This window comes from Chinchilla lanigera, unplaced genomic scaffold (assembly GCF_000276665.1).
Source record: "Chinchilla lanigera isolate Chin_1 unplaced genomic scaffold, ChiLan1.0 scaffold00052, whole genome shotgun sequence".
In the NCBI taxonomy this organism is placed as follows: Eukaryota; Metazoa; Chordata; class Mammalia; order Rodentia; family Chinchillidae; genus Chinchilla; species Chinchilla lanigera.
Genome location: NW_004955453.1, coordinates 12,191,438 through 12,211,285, shown reverse-complemented (window position 1 = coordinate 12,211,285; position 19,848 = coordinate 12,191,438). Strand labels below are relative to the sequence as shown.

The 19,848-nt window shown below is 41.2% G+C and overlaps 1 protein-coding gene across 1 annotated transcript in view; it reads right to left on the bottom strand.

The window, feature by feature from the left end:
• Positions 1-19,848, bottom strand: part of Epha4 (EPH receptor A4) — a 140,400-nt gene that overhangs the window by 28,914 nt on the left and 91,638 nt on the right. Inside the window, exons 6-8 of the mRNA XM_005395504.1 lie at positions 4,855-4,979; positions 3,484-3,643; positions 1,741-1,852 (exon numbers count right to left, since the gene is read on the bottom strand). Coding sequence (XP_005395561.1) covers positions 1,741-1,852; positions 3,484-3,643; positions 4,855-4,979 — 397 coding nt within the window. The remainder of the gene's footprint in view (positions 1-1,740; positions 1,853-3,483; positions 3,644-4,854; positions 4,980-19,848) is intronic.

Genomic DNA, 19,848 nt, shown 5'->3' with positions numbered 1-19,848 from the left:
TTCAGTTAATTTTTAGTGAGGTGGAGGTAATTAATAATTTCTTTCCTATTTTTTGATCTTTAGATGTCTTTATTTTCTAAGAAAGATTGTCAGAATACACCATAATATCTTCAACCACAGAAATATATACTAATAAAGTAGAAGCCCCTGTAATTTGTATATACCCCCATCTTGTTCCCTGTTCCCCACAATCAGATGGATATGAAGATGTGCACCCATGCGTACAGCTCCCACATGTTGTATGTGTGGCATATCGGCATACATAGTCAAATGGTAATGAACAAGGGAAAAGCTCATCCTGACTGACTTCTAGATTTTGACTTCTTGGAGATGGAACTCACTGCTCTAATCAAATACACCTACATATAGACTTTACACCAAAAGGAATGAACTCAATGACAAATATAGATGTCATGCAGAATAAGGCATTGTTCCACACTGCGTTATTATTAGAGTGAACAAATCAATCTATATATACCAGAACATTTTGGAAAGTGAGGACAGGAGCAGGATTCAGGAAAAAAGGATGTGACAACTTAGACCATCTAGTCAAACTAGGATATGCAGGCCTCATTCTAATTATAATTACATCAGAGTGCAGTAAAAGCATAGTGGCTTGGCGAGGTAGTGGGAATAGCCAGAAGCACTGTTGGGACATTGGTGAGATCATTAGCAGGAAGAGAGGACCACAGAACAGACCTGGCCTGAGAGACTAGCACAGGTACTGGGCCACTATTAATTTTACCTGCCACCATGGCAATGCACTGGTCCTACACTGGTCCTAGACAAGTACTACATCACTATTTGTATTATTTTCTTCATCTATACCATGAAAACTTTATATTTAAAAGGATCCATTTAACAACAAAAGACTCACTTTGAGAACTACTGGTAGCATATGAGGGACAGATTCTCATACAAATGGGACAAAGAGTAGGAGCCTAGATTTGGGGTACATGTCAACACCAAGCAATTAGATGGTGTGAAAAAGTAGATGGAAGCAATCAAGCCATTGCTATTTCTTCTTTTTAGATTATTTTTCAAGTGTCAAGTAGGATCATAAGTACTCATAAAATAAACAGTCCAGATTCATTTCCAAAGGCACTATCACGCCCACCAAGTGATCAGTGGATTATCTCTGGGAATGCTGATAGCCTTTCCAATGAAAAGATAGAGAGCTTAGTACTTATTTCTTTGTTTTAGGTGGCCAATCAATAATAGGTTGAAGCACCTAGTGTATGCTGTAGTATCTCTGGTGCTTATCAAAATTCTTCTGTCAATAACTGTTTGAGGCAGATAATGATCATCTGTATGTCACAGAGAAATGAAAACTCAAAGCAGTTAAATGACATAGCTAGGAAATGGAAAAGCCTAATATCTGAGCCTTGTTTTACATGGTATGCCTTGCCTTGGGCAGTCAGTGCAGACTTAACAAGGGATACATATAACACCTTACAACTGAAAGGATTTACAAAACACCTACTGGCTGGCCTTTTGCACAGCTGCCTGGAATTAGCTGGATCTTCCTGGGACCCTTGGCAGCCATGGCTGCCACCCAGTCACAACCATCAGCTCCAGTAGGGATATGGGAAGATCAAAGCAACAAAAGGGAGCTTGCTTGCAAATACCAAGTTTATGATGCTAATCAAAAGCCTCGACTTTGAATACAGAAGACAAAAAGCTCCCTCATAAAGCTGGGAAGGTGGCTGGGGTGGAACAATGAGTGGCTTCAGTGCTTACCTCCTGCTGATGACAAAAGCTGCAATGAGAATAACCACTAGCACCACACTGCCTGAGACAGACACAAGGAGGACAGTGGAGTTCGCCCCATCTCCAATGATCCTGGAAGGCACTGGAAGGACAAGCACACAGTGGTTACCCAGAGTAGGCAGCCTGAAAGGTAGAACTTCTGACTGGGTCATATTATTGTTATTCAGCTTTCCAAAGCTCTCTGGAATGCTCATATATGCCACTACCCGCCTGTACGTATTCGTGCAATAGCATTTTATAACACAGCCTTCATGAGACAAAGACCTTTCCACAATTATATGATGAGAAGACTCTCATTAAATCCCATGATAAACATAATTTGCTGCCCTTTCTTCTTTTCCATTTTATAACCATCTGTGATGGTTAAACTTAATTGTCAACTTAACTGGATCTTAAGACTCATGGCAAGGTGACTGGATCCTAGGGACACTTATGTGCATCTGTGGATTGACTGAATGCGCTGTCAGGAGGTGGGGCCCAGTAGGAAGAGTGCCATCAGAGGGTCCATCTCTCCCTGACACTGAACTTTCTAGCTCCAATGAAATAAGCAGCTTTGTTCCATCGTGCCCTCCTGTGATGATGTCACCGCCTTAGCACCAAAACCATGGACTGAACCTCTGAAACACAGTCACGTTAAACCTCTCCTTCTTTAAGCTGCAGCTGTCAGCTACTTTGTCCAGCAATATGAAAGCTTACTAATGTACCACCTTAACTCTTACACAGTGATCAAATAAATGTAGTCCTTGATGAGAGTGACATCAGGAGCTTTTATAAAGGACACATGCTTTTATTTTGTTTTTGTTTTTTTCTGGTACTGGGAATCGAACTCATGACCTCATGCTTGCCAGGGAGGTGCTGTGCTACTGAGCTAAATCCCCAGCCCCGGACACATGGTTTTAAAAGCCCTTCCTTTCCTCATAGTCTTTAAAACCCTCCCTATAATAAATTGCCCAACTGAAAGCCATTTCTTTCTTGTAGTTTTCCTGGATCATATAAAAAATGTCAGTCCCCTTCAGATTCAACTCTACTTCCTCTTCTGATTTTTGTACATTTTTTTTAACTAAAAAACTTGTTGATCAAATTACATTCTGTAACTGATGTTGAAAATGCTGCCCCTCCATCTCCTCACCAAGAAGGCTCAATTTAATTGATTTTTTAAATTATAGAGGTGAATATATCTTATGCAGCTGCTGATTGTTGGTTAGGCTCCTTTCCAAACTTTTGATCAAGTAGTGGTTCCAACTTACAATATAGGAAGACTTGATATGTTTATTCCAAAGAGCTTAAAAAAACTGATTTGACTTGATTTAAATAAATTCTGAGAAATAAGCAGAAGAAACAAAGCATTTTTGGTCTCTTCTTTAATCTTCTGTGGAAGAAAATGCCTTATCTTAATGTAGGGTATCTATATAACCCTCAATTAGTCAGTTTAGTAATCCAATTTTTCATGGTTTGTAGAATCAAGAGAAAAATTGGCAACATTTTTCATTCATATGAAAAGTGGATCAGATATTATGAAAAATGTTCTTCTCCAAATAGCACGAGGTTTTCTAAGTTAAACATTGCATATCTTATTTCATGCAACATTCATTACAACAAAATGCTTACCTAGCCAAAAATTATGTCCAACTCCTTAAATATCACTGTAGTAATATTTATTCTGTGTTATAAAAAGAACTCCAGACTAGGGGGAACCTGGGTGGCCCCTGTTACCTGTGTTGGTTGTGACCTCCAAAGGTTCACTGAAGTCTCCATAACCAGCTGCTGTCCGGGCTCGCACATGGAAAACATAGGAAGTCAGGGGATTCAGACCCTTGATATCCGTGTTCCTGGCAGCTGTTCGCACTATACGATAGCTTCGTTCATTCTGATCCTATGATATGGGAAGATAAAATTGGTGAAGACTGAAAAATGAATCTTCTGTTGACTCTAAGTACAATACTAAAGGAACCAGGGCAGAATCCTCAGAAGTTGAGAGTAAATAGAGCTTGATTTGTTGTCTAAACCCTATACCCATGTTGGTGTTGTACATACCATTGTTACATTTTAGATGTTGGAAGAAATGTGTAGTTCAGGTCTGATTGTCCTTGGAAACCAGTATATACAGATCTTTTTGTTTTTTTGAAAAGAGCATTAAATGATGGTTGATGTCTTTTCTAGCTGCACACTCAGCAATTTAAAAGAAATAACTGTGAGACAGCCCCTCATCTTTTTCTATTTTCTATCTAGAAAACGCAAAAAATATTGTAGCCTGATTTCAATTAAAAAAATCCAGTCCCCTTTCTGCCTTAATAAGGAAGCCAACAAGTGATTATCTTTAAAAGGAAAGACAATTGTTCATTTTCTAGACAACCTTGAATGCAAATAGCTGTCTTCAGAATTTTATCCTTTAAGAGACATGTTATTTGTAAAAATAATACCTTCTATAACTTTAAGAGGCTAAAGAATGTAATTTTCCTTCCTTGATTTTTTATTAAAAGTCATCAAAACCCACACCTCCATTCTAAATAGCAGCGATCTACTTAAACAGATCATTATTGCAGCTGCTATGAGTCAGGCTCCCTGATAGAAGGTTGATAAATTATGATTTCTTAGCTGTCTTGATTTCCATTTTATATATATATGAGCACAGTATATATTTTTTCCACTTTTCAAGATAACCAACTAAAGTATAAATTTCATAATCAGATTTCGTTGGTAAGCAAGTTGCATTCGCTTGAGGGTCCTCTGGTATCCCGCACTTTAGAATTGGCCAACACCTGAACATAAGAAGGCTTGAAGGAGCTGGGCCTAGGGGCCCAGGCCTGTATTCCTAGCACTCTGGGAGGCCAGTGGAGGAGGACTTAAAATCTGACCCCAACCTGAGCAACTTGGTGAGACCCTGCCTCAAAAATTGAGCCAGGGATATAGCTCAGTGCAAATGCCATGGGTTCAGTCCCTAGCCACCCCAGCTACCCTCCACCCCAATGAAAAGAGAAGGAAGGGAGGGAGGGAAGAAAGAAAGAAGGGAGGGAGGGAGGGAAGGAGGGAGGGAGGGAAGAAGGAAACGGAAGAAAGAAGGTTGGCTGCTTTTTCAAGTAATACCTTCTCATAGTACTTGACTTCATACTCCAAGATTACCCCATTGGGCCGATCTGGTTCCAACCAAGCCAGAGCCACGCTGTATCTTGTGACTTCTTTAGCTTGGACCAAAGCAATTGATGATGGTGCTATGGAGAAAAAGAAAAAAAAAAAAATAAAAGACCTTTCATTTTAGCAAAAAATGTTTTTGGTGGTATCAGTCAGTAATTTCATCTTACTTAAGAAGAATATCGAGTAGACTTCTTTTGTTTTCCTCTTAACCAGTTCACTCTTCTCCAGTACAAAAGAAATCCTTATCATTCTATAAAAGAGTAATATGGCTTATCTTAATAGAACCATCTCAGAAGTAAGGGCGTAGGACGTTCACAGGCCTACCCTTACCCAAGGTTGTAGCATGGAAGATGCTGTCTGGGCTTTGATCTTCTGCAAGTCATGAGAGCCTTTGGAGACTTCCCTTGAAGCTCAGCAAGTTTCCTCTCATCTACCTCCAAAAATTGTAAGTCTCATCTTCTTGATATTTAATTTTACACTAGCAAGAGAATTTGCAACTCTTCCCAAGTACTGTAGGGAACGCCAGAAGGCAAACGATTTACATATTTCCCAATATAAATAAAAGTACTGCTTAATTACAGTGAGACTTTTAAGTTTAAACACAACCATGCAAATAATGAAGAGCACAAATAAAGCAATGATGGTCTCCCTGTACATAAATGGTATTTTGCAACTATTTTATGAGTGCTGAAATATGGCTTTTGCCTGCTGAGTAGCAAACCTTCCTGTTTCAACTGGGAACACACAAAGCAGCCCTCTGCTGGACATGTTACTGGTAGCGGGAAGGAAGGCCATCTTGGAGATCTGCTCTGTGTTTGCTTCTTCTCTGTGGTGGTCAGTTATGGTTTATATCTGGATGTCTCCCCAAAGCCTCATGCACTCATAGGTGCATGGTCCTAATGAGTGTGCGATGCCCATCAGTGGATTAGCCCATGGATGAGTTTATAGCTAAATATGATGTTGGAAGGTGAAGCCTGGTTGGAAGAGGTGGGTCATCATGAGTGTGGGCTGGAAGAGCCTATTTCCTTCACTCCTCCCTTGGTATCGCTTTCTGTTTTGCCTGCCCTGCCATGGACTGTTTCTCCTCTGCAGTGCCCTTCTATCATGCTGCCCTACTTTGGAGCAGCCCACTATGGACTGAAACTTCTACAAGCTGCAAGTTAAAGTAAATCTTTCTTCCTTTAAATTGTGGGTGTTGGGACTGTATCCCAGCCAAACACGATCACATCTCCAGTCATCGGTTAAGCTTTTGTTGTCACTGCCAGTGGCGGTGCCCAGTGTGCAGTCTCCAAGGAAAGGAGGGCGCACTCACGAACTGCTTCATGTTATCCAACGAGACTGACCTAGAACCTCCGAGATTAGGCAGACAGGAAAAATACAGAACAAACAAAAAATAAAAGATTTCAGAGGAACAACAAACTAATGTTGAGTCATCTTCATGCTTTTGCCCAATGGATACATAACTGCTAATCCATAATGAAGAGGAAGAGGAAGAAAAAGTAAAATAAATTGCCAATGGCAATGGAATAGGAAAATCTTCAAACCACCTTGGTCATATTTGGTGCATATTCTTGTGGCAGGATACTCAACTGGCCATACTACAGTCAGAGTCCAAAGGGAAGCCAATCTAGAAGAGACTGTCTCCTGGAGGATTACTTGACAGCCTGGCATCTCTGCTAGGGATGCTTTTGGATGGTAACACACACACACACACACACACACACACACACACACACACACACACTTCCAATTTTCCATCCCTGTCTCTCAGTCCCAAAGCTATTCCAGATTGGATCACAGGCATAAATACAAGTGAAAGATACAGTGGATACACACGGTCTCCATCAAAGGCAGCTCCAAGGTTAGTTAATACTAAGCGAGATGAACAAAGCTGCATGCAGCAGACATATGGAAGCCACTGAACATCAGAGGAAAATGAAAAACGGAAATGTGCTCATTAGATGTATTAAGGTCTCTCCCTCCAACAAACACACCACACATGCACACAAGCATACACACACATACTCTTCACTGGTTGCCACGGAGTCATTGTCCTGCAAACTCTAAGGAGCAACTTTCTTAAATACAAAGGTAGAAAGAAGGCTATGAAGGCTGCCTGACTGTGAAAAGCCATTTCACTCCAGGTAATAAATATATTGCCTAACAGAGCACTTTAGCATACACTCCATAAAGAAGGGCTCTTTAAACCCAATGCTCAGGATTGGAAAATGAAATAGAAAAGTGAAGCCATTAGAAAGAAAGCAGGAGGGAGGAAAATCATAAAATTATAAAATGAACTTTCTCTCACAAATGCTCTGGGTTAGATTCTGATCATTGCCATATTCCTGGGAAAGAATTGCTTACCTGCCCTTGGAGGGCACTGATGAACTGAGACAGTTTTTCTCTGGATGGGTTATCACTAAACTGCTGCATGTGGGAAATGAATCCAATTTCTATTCTAGAAGTTTAAGCAGCAGTGTTCTGGTGGCCATTCAAAGGGAATATGAGCTCAGCCGAGGTACTCAAAAATCTCAAACAGAGAGTCAGCAATATAATACAATCATATTAGCTAAAAGAATATTTCTAATTCGGCCCTACTTGGAAAATTGATGTGTGCACAAATGTGAAAATAAATGAACAGAGTGTACCTTGACTCAGGTGTCATAAAATGCAGGAAAATGAAAGGTTAATGAAAAATACCAGTGAGAAGCAAGAAAGACTGAATGAAAGTAGTTTAGGATGGGGGACCGGCAGAAAACCACTGAGTTCACATTTATCTTCAGCACCAACTGTGCAGATGCAACCAGGAGGAAGTGGGCTAACTAGCTCTAGTTTTCAAAAAGTGTTACATCATGTGGCTATTAAATGTGAGTTCTTTAAGCAGATGTTCTTCAGAAGACACATAAGGACACAGTGACAAAAGCAACCCATGGCCAAGGGAGGTTGGGAAACGTATCTAACACATGCAACTGCATTGTAGGACAGACAATGGTATGGCTGTTTCTCTCCCTGAAAGGAGAGATTTATTTTCTACAAAGAATACAAGTGTGAGGAAAGCTGACTTTTGCCACACTGCCACTTTGGAAAGCAGCGACCTGGATGTCCTCAACATCATAAGCCAGAGAAGGGCTCTTCACTGGCCTTTTCCTACCGTTTGCAATAGAGCTTCCAACAACTCTACATCTGGAAGCCATCACCCTGCCCATGTGCCTGCCTGGAGCTCATTTCCCTAGATGAAGCATTTGGGAATGGAATTTCCCACCCTAGTAGTTCCCATGCCTGGGTCTTCTCATGCCACCCATTTGTGGCCATATCCCTCTGCAACTTATATTGTGATTAAAGTCATATTTTTGTTAAGTAGACACACTATTTTTAACTTATCTCTGGGAAGAAACATCCCACTGACTGGCATAAATTAAGCCCTATTATCACTTCCAATTAGTGGCAGGTTACCATAACAATGAATAAAATAAGTAAATGGAAAAAATGTTATCCATGCTTGCTGGACATTCTTACCCTCCAAGCTTTGTTATTAGAGACATAAATCTGTGTTACAAATGCATTAACTATATCTAGGCACTGTCTTGATATTCGGACACTTGAGTTCTTGGAATTATTGTGAGAGAATTAAGAAGGAACTAAATTTCACAGAACCTGTTTCAATATCATGTAGCATCCCAAATGATTCTCCCCTAAAATCATCTCAGTTACCACCCCTGCTATGTTTCCCTGCTTTGGTAAACAATGATCAATGCTCCATCATTTAGAAATACTTTTGATCCCGAATCCCAACATCCCCAAGCTCTACCTTTTGGTAACAGAATTATTTGAAAAGATACTCAAAATAAGTAACAGATCAAATACCCGCTCCTGTATATGATCAGCTGATAAGTCAATGCTTTAGTTCAAAAAGAGGGCTTCGAGTGATAGTGGGAATTTTGGTTAACATAAAAAGATCAAGAAGCAAAAAAATTCTCAGTGGCCTCTCGGTTCTACTTCCCAGTCTCAAATCTTGCAGAGACAAGACTTTCTCAGTATTGACTCATCCACTGAGGGCACCTAGGGACAAGGCAAAGATGGGGAATGGCTTATGAATAGGATACAGTCCTTTGTATTAAAGTGAATAATGTCTTATTCTTTAGCCTCTCCTTAACTAAAGAAAAGGTGAAGATATGTTACACTGAAGTTACTTTCTAATGTCAACTAGAGGACTCATTTTTCTAGAATTTTAGAGGACGGTGCCTGACAACAGCACCCTTTTCCTCTTCAAGGTCTGTCATGGCAATGTGGAGGAGTGTGAGGGTTCTCTGTCATCGCGTCCTATCTACAGATGCACATTACACTTGTTGAAGAGTCAGAGGTGAGGCCAGGAGGAAGCTGGGGGCTGACGTCCACATCCTCACTGAAAAAGATGCATCATAGGTTGAACAGCATTCCTGTCTACCCACAGACTTCCTTCATAAAAGAGATGGTTGTTTCAAGGAAAGTGGTGTTGCCTCTGGACAAAAGCAAGCATTGTCTGCTGGTTAGAATTTAGACATTGCACATAGCAGGGAGGGCTGGTCATGCCGGTTGATAGTAGCTAGAGAAAGACGATGAGTGTACAAGTCACACAGGCAAGAACAATGAAACGGTGGTTTTTAAAGAAAGATTTATGATTTAATTCAGCCAGGTCTGTAATGTTCACACTCTGGCAGTAGAATTTCCAGTGACCAATGGATGTCAGTTTTTCTGTTCTGCGGTGCTGTTCCTGAGACCACCTGATTCTCTTATTCTCTAGAGGATTTCAGTAGTTTATAATCTAAAATACATCCTTCCTTTCCCTTTTTACTTATAAATCATGCTGACATATTCATTCAATCATTCAACACATATTGCTAAGCCTTTGGGAAACTTACAATCTGTGAAGTGGAGCAAAAAAAAAGACAGTTTATGTCTACAAAATGTCAAACATTGGTTGGCTGCAGAAAGGTAGCATCCAGGGAGCAGAAGCTGGAGTAAAGAGGGGAGCGTGGCAGAGTGCAAAAACACCACAAGGACTTAGAGTAAGGGTGGCGAAGAAGATGTGCAGGCATAGACAGGAGGCCGGAAGGGGGAAAGGCGGACAAGAAAGTGCACTTGCTTAGGTCTGATCAGAATTTTCAGGACCTGCTTCTATGAGGGTGGAAGGCTCCTCGCGGATGTGGGAAATGAAGGAAATGAGAAAAAACCATTTGATCCTCCTGCCTTACCCAATCTAGAGGAAAGCCCAGCAGATTGAACAATATTTTAGATGAAATAGTGGGTTTGATAGTTACTCACTGTCATGTTGAACAAGTTACTCAATCTGTCTTTCCTCTGTTTCCCTATTCATAAAATATCTGCCTTTCAGACACAAGCTTACGCACTACTAAAATGCATGTCCTTAAGGACAGGATTTTACTTTGTTTACCGCTACATCTTCAGCATTTAGGATATAGAGCGTATAGTGGGCGGTCAATAAACTTGAATAAATAAAAGTGAACTAAATGTTAAATTGATCTTTAAAAAATCCATAGAGAGTGGTAAATTTTCTAAATATAAAGCAATGGTCCTAAGATAACTCTCCATCTATACCATTTCGGCTGACCTTTCGTGGGTTTGCCTTTGCTATTTAGGTTAACCAAGACGTTGACAACTGGAGGTGAGGTGAGGCGAATGACAATTCTAATTATAAACGGGGTCTCTGTTTCGAGAGTATACGTGACATTTATGAACATTTTTCAAACACACAGACTGTAAATGTCATTCAAATGTAAGTTAACATTAAAACGAGGCTTCATCGCACCTGTTCAAGACAGCATTTTGAGGTACTGCTCTTTAGGTTTGATGAAGGTGTTGACAATTCCCTCAGTGTTTCTCCTCTGTATCTGTAGGGCATATGCAAATAGTTCTCCTGACTTAATAATTACAAAGGTGCAGCGTTGTTCTGATTTCCAAGTCCTAATCCTAAACTCAGACAGGGCCCGAGGCATCTCCCTTCTTTTATAATACTGGAGTCCTCCGCTTAAGACGCACGAGCGTTAACTAGCGATGCCTCACTTACTGGCCATGTCCTTGAACATCGTAGCAGAAGGACACATGGAAGCAAAAGAGTAGTGCGCAACCCTGCAAAGTCAGAGTAGGGGTGACACAGTGCAACATTTGGAAGAGACTTTTCTTCCACATACCCACGGGAACTGAAATAAAATCTTTTTTTTTTAAAGGGAGAGAACAAAAATCAAAAGAGAATAGAAGGGAAAATTTACCAAGGGTTTGGAATTCGGAAGATTTGAGCCTTCTACTTGGAAGCCAACCAAGATGAATCTCACCCCCAAGTAATTTTCGTATTCAAACTTCCAAGTGTCCCTGAGAAACTGAGACTGCTTTTGGAGTAGAGTCCCCACTTGCTCCGTACCTGTGATTACCTTTGGTTTGAGAGCAGAGAACAGTGCATTCAGAAGGTACGTGTGGGTTTATCTCCGCGTGTGTTTTGTATAAACAGAAACTGCACAGGTGAGGGGGCTCTCTCCCGACACTAGCAGTGGGGCATTTCACAAGGAAAACTTCCAGGAGATGCTTTGATGTCAAACAGAGGGGGCTTCCTTTAAGAAAATGGCAGATTTAACTTTCTTTGGTTCAAAGCTCAGCAGTTCTCCTTGCTCCCCACTGATGCGAATGCTGCAATTTTCTTTTATTCACTTCCTCAATGACTTGCCATTAAACACCTACAAGTCATTTTACTGCAGCAGTTTGGTACTTGTGACACCCAAATGGGAGGGAGAAGAGAAGAGGAGACGCGAAGAAAGGAGTGCGGGTGGCGTGGGGGGGGGACGGGGGTGCTGGGAACCATTCAGTATGGCAAACACTGAAGTAAGGACTGGAGGAAAAAGGAAAACAGCTGAAACAGAACGACTGCACTTCATTACTGGCTCAAATTAGGGTGGGATGATGGGGGAGGTGAGGCAGGAAACAAACAGAAGCAGTGAAAGGTCTCCAGCCTGTGGGCAAAGGAGAGTGAAAACAGCCCCGGATGGAAGTTAAGAAGCCTGGCTTCTTGGATGTCAGCGGCACACAATGGCCAGGGCACAGAGGGAAGATGATACCGAACCAGGGCAAGGTTAGGCTGCCACCCTCCCAAGATCAGAATTTAAACAGATCGTGTATACTCAAGAGGTCTTACTCCTTGAGGGTCTGATAGGAAAAATAAATCCACAGTTTTACATATCTCTACTTAATGCAAATAGTATATTGAAATTTAATTACTTAGAGCTTAAGGTGTTTTGTGTTTCCTCTTTCTTTCTCAATTCAGCACCACTGCTCTGATTTGCTCTTTATCAAAGGTTGGTGCACTTAAAATGCTGTCAAGCATCAAAATTAAATGCTTCAGAGCACTAATGATATCCTTGTGATTAAGGGTTTTGTGTCTCAGATGCTAAGAATTCTGGTGATAATATTAATTGCTTTCTTGTATATCCCACCAAAGGGAGAGAATTTCTCTGTATAGGTGGCTCTACCTATGGCACCATGTATCTATCAGAAAGTAATTCTTCATGTTGCTGCTGCTGTTTTAGGGTTGTCCTTACAGCATTTTATGCTACTCAACAATCTACAAAGTGCTTTCCCATGGACATGTCTTGTTTATAGCACATTCAATCAGCTGGGATAGCCACTGAATTTTTTTTGAAGCTAGAATTATTAAAAACTCAATCCCCAACTCCCCTCCCGGGATCCATGACCACTCTAAGAATTGAGCCCCTCACCCTGCCTCGCTTAGCTGTCCCATTCTTAAGCCACATGAGCACATTTACTCCTAGTCAAGAAGTAAAATTGTTTTTAAAACAAACAAACAACTAGCATAGAAAGAACTTGACTATTCCAAAATTGATAGGGAATCTTCTTCCTGGTTGATTAAAAGAGGAACCAAATTCTCAAACAAATCCTTCAGAAGATTCTGTATTAAATAACATTAATTTATATTTAAAGATGAGAGTGTTCATATTGAGGTTATACTTTAAAAATGTAGAAGGATTGCATTTTTCCCATACAGTGATTTCCAAGCTTGATGCAGTGTCTATTTTAAATAAATATTATAAAAGAAAGCATGGCTTGGTAACACACAGAAGGATACAAGTGACCCATGCAACTGAGGGTTTTAAGAAACTGATTTTGGAGCACTGACCTTGTATTAACTGAGTGACTCCAGAGTAAGATTTGCAAACTCTTTCAGAGTTTTTTCTTTTTGGCTTAATATGAAACCACATTGTTACTTGACTTTTTCCCCCAGATAAATGAGATAGTGCCTTATTTCCTTTTGTCCAGAGAGATGAGCAGCACATTTTTCCCCCAATGAATTCTTTACGGAGAGCTATCAACAAAACGCTAAGGAATGGAATGTGACGCTCTCCACTTTCCTGCAAAGCCTTTGTGTAGAGAAGTGTAAGGTGTTGGGATGGAGCCTTTGGAAAATATCTATCCCAAGATGCAATCCCCCTTTTCCTACATAGCTGTTTCTGGGAGGCAGGCATCCAGCCCAGCCCACATTCCTAGACTCCTTTATGTCTAGGGTGGTTCATATTAACTGGCTGTGCACAGTGGAATGTGGGCTGAAGTGATTACGTTCCTTAAAGACCTGACCCATAAATAGCTCCCCCACGACTCTCTATTCTCTCTCATTGGGAATCCGCCAGCTGGAGGCGGATGCCTGCCTACATCCACCTTGGGAGCCCCAGCACCAGCTCCCCCCAGTCACTACCAGCTAGATGTGACTCCAGCAAGGAATAATTTTCTACTGTGGTAACCCACTGACTGACATTTGGGTTTATGTCAGATACCCTTTCAAGTCAAGTGAGGTCCTTTAGCAAAAAAATAGATATTTTCATAAGCAGTGAAATCAAATGTAGTGTAGGATACCATGGCCCACAGATTGCTCTGCCATTGCAAGCTGCCACACTGGCCTTGTCTCCCTCCAGTTCTAGCCCTGCGTGATACTCAGATACACACTCATTTGTGAGAAACTGGAGCGGGCCACCCTGAGGTCAGCATTGCCAGAGGCAGAGGCCATGTAACCTCGCAGGGACTCAATCATGACCACAGGTTTTCCAACAGTGAATGGATGCAGCAGAATCACAAAATACTGGGCCAAAAGATTCAGCTGAGCTTGTGTTAATGCTAAATGGGAAAAGACGGTGGGGTTCTCCAAATGGCTCCGTTGAGTTTTCTTCTCAGAAGATTTAGTTTAGTCTTCATTGCACAATTAACAGCTTAAGCAGTTGAAGGCTTAGGACATGTGAATCAGAGCTAAATAGACAAGAGCAAACAAAATGCTATTGGCCTCCTCTGCGGGGCCCCGGCATGCACTTGCCATCTCTCAGTCCCCTCTGCTCTTTGAAGTAGTTATAATTATCGCCCTACCCAGTTCAAATCTGGAAACTCCAGCGTGGAGAAATTAAATAATTTGACCAAAGCTATAAAATGAGTTTTAAAACCCGAGTCCGCCTGACTCAAAATTATGTGAGCCTCCCCCTGTGGCACGTGATCGTAATAACCCACACACTGAGCTAGCATTTATTAGGTAATTACAATGCACCAAGTATCATTCTAAATCTCTTGCATGAATTACTTCATATAAACCTCATAAAAGCTCTATGAGACAGGTACTATTATTATCCCAATTTATAGATGAGGAGAATAAGGTACAAAGAGTTTGAATAACTTGCCTTAAGTTACAGCTTTTAAGCGGTAAATTGGAAAACCTGGTCCCAGGGCCCACATTTTAAACCAGTGATTTATATAGAAAGCATCTAAACGCTGGGAGTGGTGGCATACACCTGGAATCCCAGCACCTGGGAGAGAGACAGAGGCAGGAAGATCACTGTGAGTTCTGGATCAGCCTGAGTTACAAAGTGAGCTCAAGGCCAGCCTGAACTGCATAGCAAGACCCTGTCTTAAAACAAGACAAAAAAAAAAAAATAGAAAGCATCTAATTTCTCCCTGTTTTCATTGGTAAGAAAGTGGAGACGCAGGGGTTAAGGGACTTGGATTTCCATAGCAACAACAGCTGTGGGGTAAATCTTCCTGAGGTCTACCAAGTATCAATACTGGGCCGTCAAGTACATTTTTCCTTGCCAGAAAACCAGTGAAATTTAGACAAAATGTGCTAACAGAGAAACGTTAAGCTTCTGGTGATGAGTCCCTGACATTTGAACTCACCCCAAAAAAACTGAGATGGGAATTCAAAACAATATTAAATAAAACAATAGCATTTGAAGTTAAGGAAGTGAAAAGAGGTATAGGCCAAGGGTCTAGGAAGTTTACAAGGTTCTGTTCTGTTCCTTAGGCTGGGTGATGGTCATTTGGGTGGTGTTTGCCTTGAGAGAACTCAGTGAGTATACATCAGAATCAGGTCCACTTGTCTGCATGTGCACATATTTCACAAAAAATATTGTAGAACAAATGCTAACATTAACCAAGACTAATAAAGCTGAAGTATTACAATTATTATTAGAAAGACCTATCGACAATCTTTAGTGAACCCCTGGGTAAAAGTCTAAAACTGTCAGACAAGATCTGTTTTTATAAATTAATTTTTTAACTATCTAACCATTATGCTTAATACCTGAGCCATGCAGCAGTCACTGTTCTTTCTTGTGAAAGAAAATGCACTATTCAATGTTTGTTTCACTTTGAAAATAGCTGATAGCTCGAATCCGCTTCACTGCATCCACAGTACAGGAGTAGTTCTAGAAACGCAAGTGGGCAACAGCTCAACTCAAAACCTGAGGCACGGCCACCGAAAGTACAGGGAATTACATAGAAGCACCAAGTGTCTCTGCCACAGTTCGAGTGTGTCCTCTGTTTCGTCTGGGAGCTGCTTGTTTTACTTTCTACTTGCTTACTAAGAAATTTGTTGGCAGGTTCTGATAAGGATAGCCCAACCCTTGCCAAGAGAAACATGGCAGAATTCAGCGTGTGGAGTTCCTGTTAAGTAAGAATGCCAGGCGAACAGGAAAACAAGCCTTTCTACCAGGAGGTAACTTATAAGAATTTGCCTGAGCAAGACAATTGTTTTAAGATAAGGAAACCATAAAGCTAGCAACAACAAAACTACGTATGCTCTTTTCTTTCTCTCTCCTTCTAAATGCTTCTAGTAACCCGAATCTTTGTGCTGGGGCTAACCATACTGAAAACGCATCCAGGATTTCAAATTCTTACCTGAAATTGTTTTATGCATTGCATGGTGGAGAGAGGATGAAGAAACCTGGTCAAAGCTAAGCCTTCAGTCACCTATGGTCTCCGCCCCCCACCCACTGCCCAAATTAATTTGGAATACGTAAGGAAAGGGTTCTCTTCCAGTGAGCAAAAACACAGCCAAGAGAAAGGGAAGGGATTAACTGCTGTGAATCAAGGCTTCTGTTCCTTTGGCTGTCAGCTCCACCGGAGAGCTTCAGGCATTCCAAATCTGGAAAATGAAAAGCTGCACTGTGGGCTTCAGGTTCTTTTGTTCCTCAGACAGCTGCTAATCGTCATGCTGTGTTAGGAACCATTGAGACAATGCCTTAACATTTAGCTTTCTGACATCCAAAGCATCTCAATCAGTCCCCAATTAAACATGTATTAATCACAAAGACTCTAAAAGCCCGGATGATAGATGGACCCAGTAAATCTCTGCCCTGCCTTTTACTTTCCACATGCAGATTTCTACATTTACAGGCAGAAATTCTTAAAAGCCTGCTCCAAAAACTGACCAATAAAAAGCCTGGATCATTACTGTATATCAAATGCTCAATGATTTCCTACCTCTGAAAAGCCTTTCAGAAAGAGGAAAGACATTGATCACTCTGCCAGAAGAGTTTGTCCATTTCAATAAATAGGTCCATGGAGCTGTTGCCATCTTAATTTTTTAAGTGTGATAACTAATTCAGGGTGGTTGTCTCTTTGCCACTTGCTATATGTAAAGTTATAAAAAAAAATACACTAAATGATGAACCTAGGAAACTTCAAGGGACAAAATCTTTCTTTTCTAGTACTCAAGATCAAATCCAAGGAACTTTACCACTGAGCTATATTCCCAGCTCTTTTGAAAAGTTATTTAATTTGAGACAGTGTCTCACCAAGTTGCCCAGGCTGGGCTTGAACTTGCAATCGTCCTGCCTCTGCCCCCTTTGTGCTCTGTAAAAAAAAAATCTTAAAAATACTAATAATCTCCTGTAATTAAGGCTGCATCATACTCAGGTCATAGCCTTTAGTGAGAGAAAGAATAAATGCTATCTAATTCTATTTTGGGGGCTTTTTTTTTTCTTTTTTGTTTGTTTGTTTGTTTGTTTTTCCAGTACTGGGAATCGAACTCATGACGTTGCACTTGCCAGGCAGGCACTTTTGCCACTGAGCTAACTCCCCAGCCCTCTGCTATCCAATTCTAAATTCAGAAACAGAAGGGAACATGTATTGGCTGAACTCTGCTTAATTTCATTGCTTTCAAGTTTTTGCTGCTAAAATGGTCTCCACATTGTTTTTTCCTACTTATCTTCAGTTCACAAAGGCATGAAGACAGCCTTATTATGTTCTCCATTAGGGAGAATCCTTTATAGTTTTCACTGTGAATAAGTGACCTGGTAATCAACCCACAAACAAACAAATAAATAAAAGTAATGATAGTCATGGAGATATCTAATCCCTATAATACAAAGCAAAGAGAAAAGCAGTGACACATGAAGACACCTGTGACCACAGAAGAACAGTATTGGCCACTCTAACTTCTTGTAAGTCTTTCAAAATTAGATTCCTGTTTTTTATTTCTCAAGCTAATGGAACCCATGAGAGACAAATACAATATTTGCAAGGTGCCACTTTGATGCCAGCTCAGTGAGCTGAATTCCTTGGCTTTCAGTAGAGCCCGAATATGTCATAAACAACTCCTGCCCCATCAGTGTCTCAGTGATGGTCCTCTGTCTTCCAACTTGAAGGACCAGGAAGTCAATTAGTGTCAGTTATGATGTGAACACCTGTCGACTAAGACCTGGAAGGAGACCAATTCCATTAACATAGTTACTTTATGGCTGCCAAATGGTCAGATTTTGGACCACTTTTGATGTAGTCCCAATTCAATGAGGTGACCTAAATACAGAAAGGCTCAGAGCCCCATTAGTCATCTTCCAAACCATCCAACTCCACATCAGATATACAGTTGGAACATGGGATCATTTTCTTCAAATAGTCATTTTAACAAAAGAGTATTTGAGCTGCTCCCAGAATGCATGGTGACCATTAGATCGGGGATAAAAGTTATTAGGAATTTTTTACCAGTCGCTATACTTTTTAACTCGACAACTGTTTTTTTAGTAAGCCATCTTTCTTTTTCTTGTTGCATTTGAATCACAGGCAAAAGAGAGATGAAAATATTTGAGAAAATAAATTACAATAGGAAGTTATAGGAAACAGGTTATTACTGATGGGTCAGATCATCAGAGGAAATATGACAGCAAAATTCTGTGGCAAATTGATGTGTTCTATGCCACTTGGAAGTTTCCCAAGGCTAAATGTCACCTGTCTTATAGAACAATGGGTAAGAGCTGAGAAGTGAGGACCATGGAAGATAAAGTAGACTGCTACAAGTGGAGAAAGACAGTGGGAGAATAGCCAAATAGGCTTTGTGGTAAAGTCCTGAGACTCCTTATTCTACTCCCAATCTAAGTCCACTGTGTAGAAGACAGGGAAAGTTCTAAACACAAGAAATCGAAGTGCTTGTCCTAGTTTGGGATTTTGTAAAGGGAACAATATAATACAGGACACATATTTTATAAGATTATTTATAATAGTCACCCAAAGAATCATATACAAGAGAGTGCAGGAAATCTGTCCATACACTAGAGACCAAAGAATCCAGCTGTAGGCCTGGATCCCACAGCAATGTCCTACAAGAGTCCAGCTGAAGACCTAAAGCCCATAACAATGCCTCCCATGAATCCAACTGGAAACCAAGAGCCCATGACAATGTCTCATGCAGGCCTGTTTCACAGATCTGTGCTGGGAAGGCCCAAATGTCAGTGGTAGAAGCTACAAAGTCTGTGCCAGTGGGATGAAAGATCTGTGCCAGCAGGCTGAGGGATCTGCACTGGAGCCAGGAAACAATGATCAAAGTAAAAACCAGAGCTCCCCGCAAAAGCGGAGGGAGCACATCCATCCTCAGCAAGAGTGAGGTCTCGAGCTCCTCAGATGATGAGGAAAGCAGGTTCCCATCAGGAAAACCAGCACTACAAGCTTCTCCAGGAGACTGAGCCGTGCACCATCTTCCCCTCCAGAGCCAGGGAGCAATGCTCAAAGTGAGGACCAGAGCTCCCTCAAAGTGAACCACAGCCCTTCTCAGCAACAACAAGGTCCCAAGCTCCTTGGACAATGAGAACAGTTGAGTTTATCAGGAAAGCCAGCATGATAAGCTCCTCCAAGAAAACCAACAACTCCTTACAGCTTCTACAAGCACACAACTGCTTCTACCAGCTCCCAATAGCCTCTCTCAACTCCCAACAGCATTTCTTCTTTTTCTCCAGTTCTGCCTCTTATGCTGCTGGCAACAATCCTCAGGTGGGCCTTCCACACCCAGCACAATGCTTACTCGGTTCATCTGGGTGTTATAAATTGACCACCAGTTGTCAATCCACCACAGTACTCAAGGGACAAGATCAACAGTTCTCTTCCAGGTGTAGCCCTCTTTTCTGTCCGGTTTCTTGCTTGTTTGCTATGTCAATCCTCAGCAACAGTTTTATGAGAAGACACTTTAAGCACAAAGAAGGGACTGGTAGCCAGGCGTGGTAGCCCATGACTATAATCCTAACACTTTGGGAAGCTGAGGCACATGGATCTGAAGTTCAACCCCAACCTGGTCAGCTAAGGGAGATCCTATCTCTCCCTCTCTTTCACACACACACACACACACACACACACACACACACA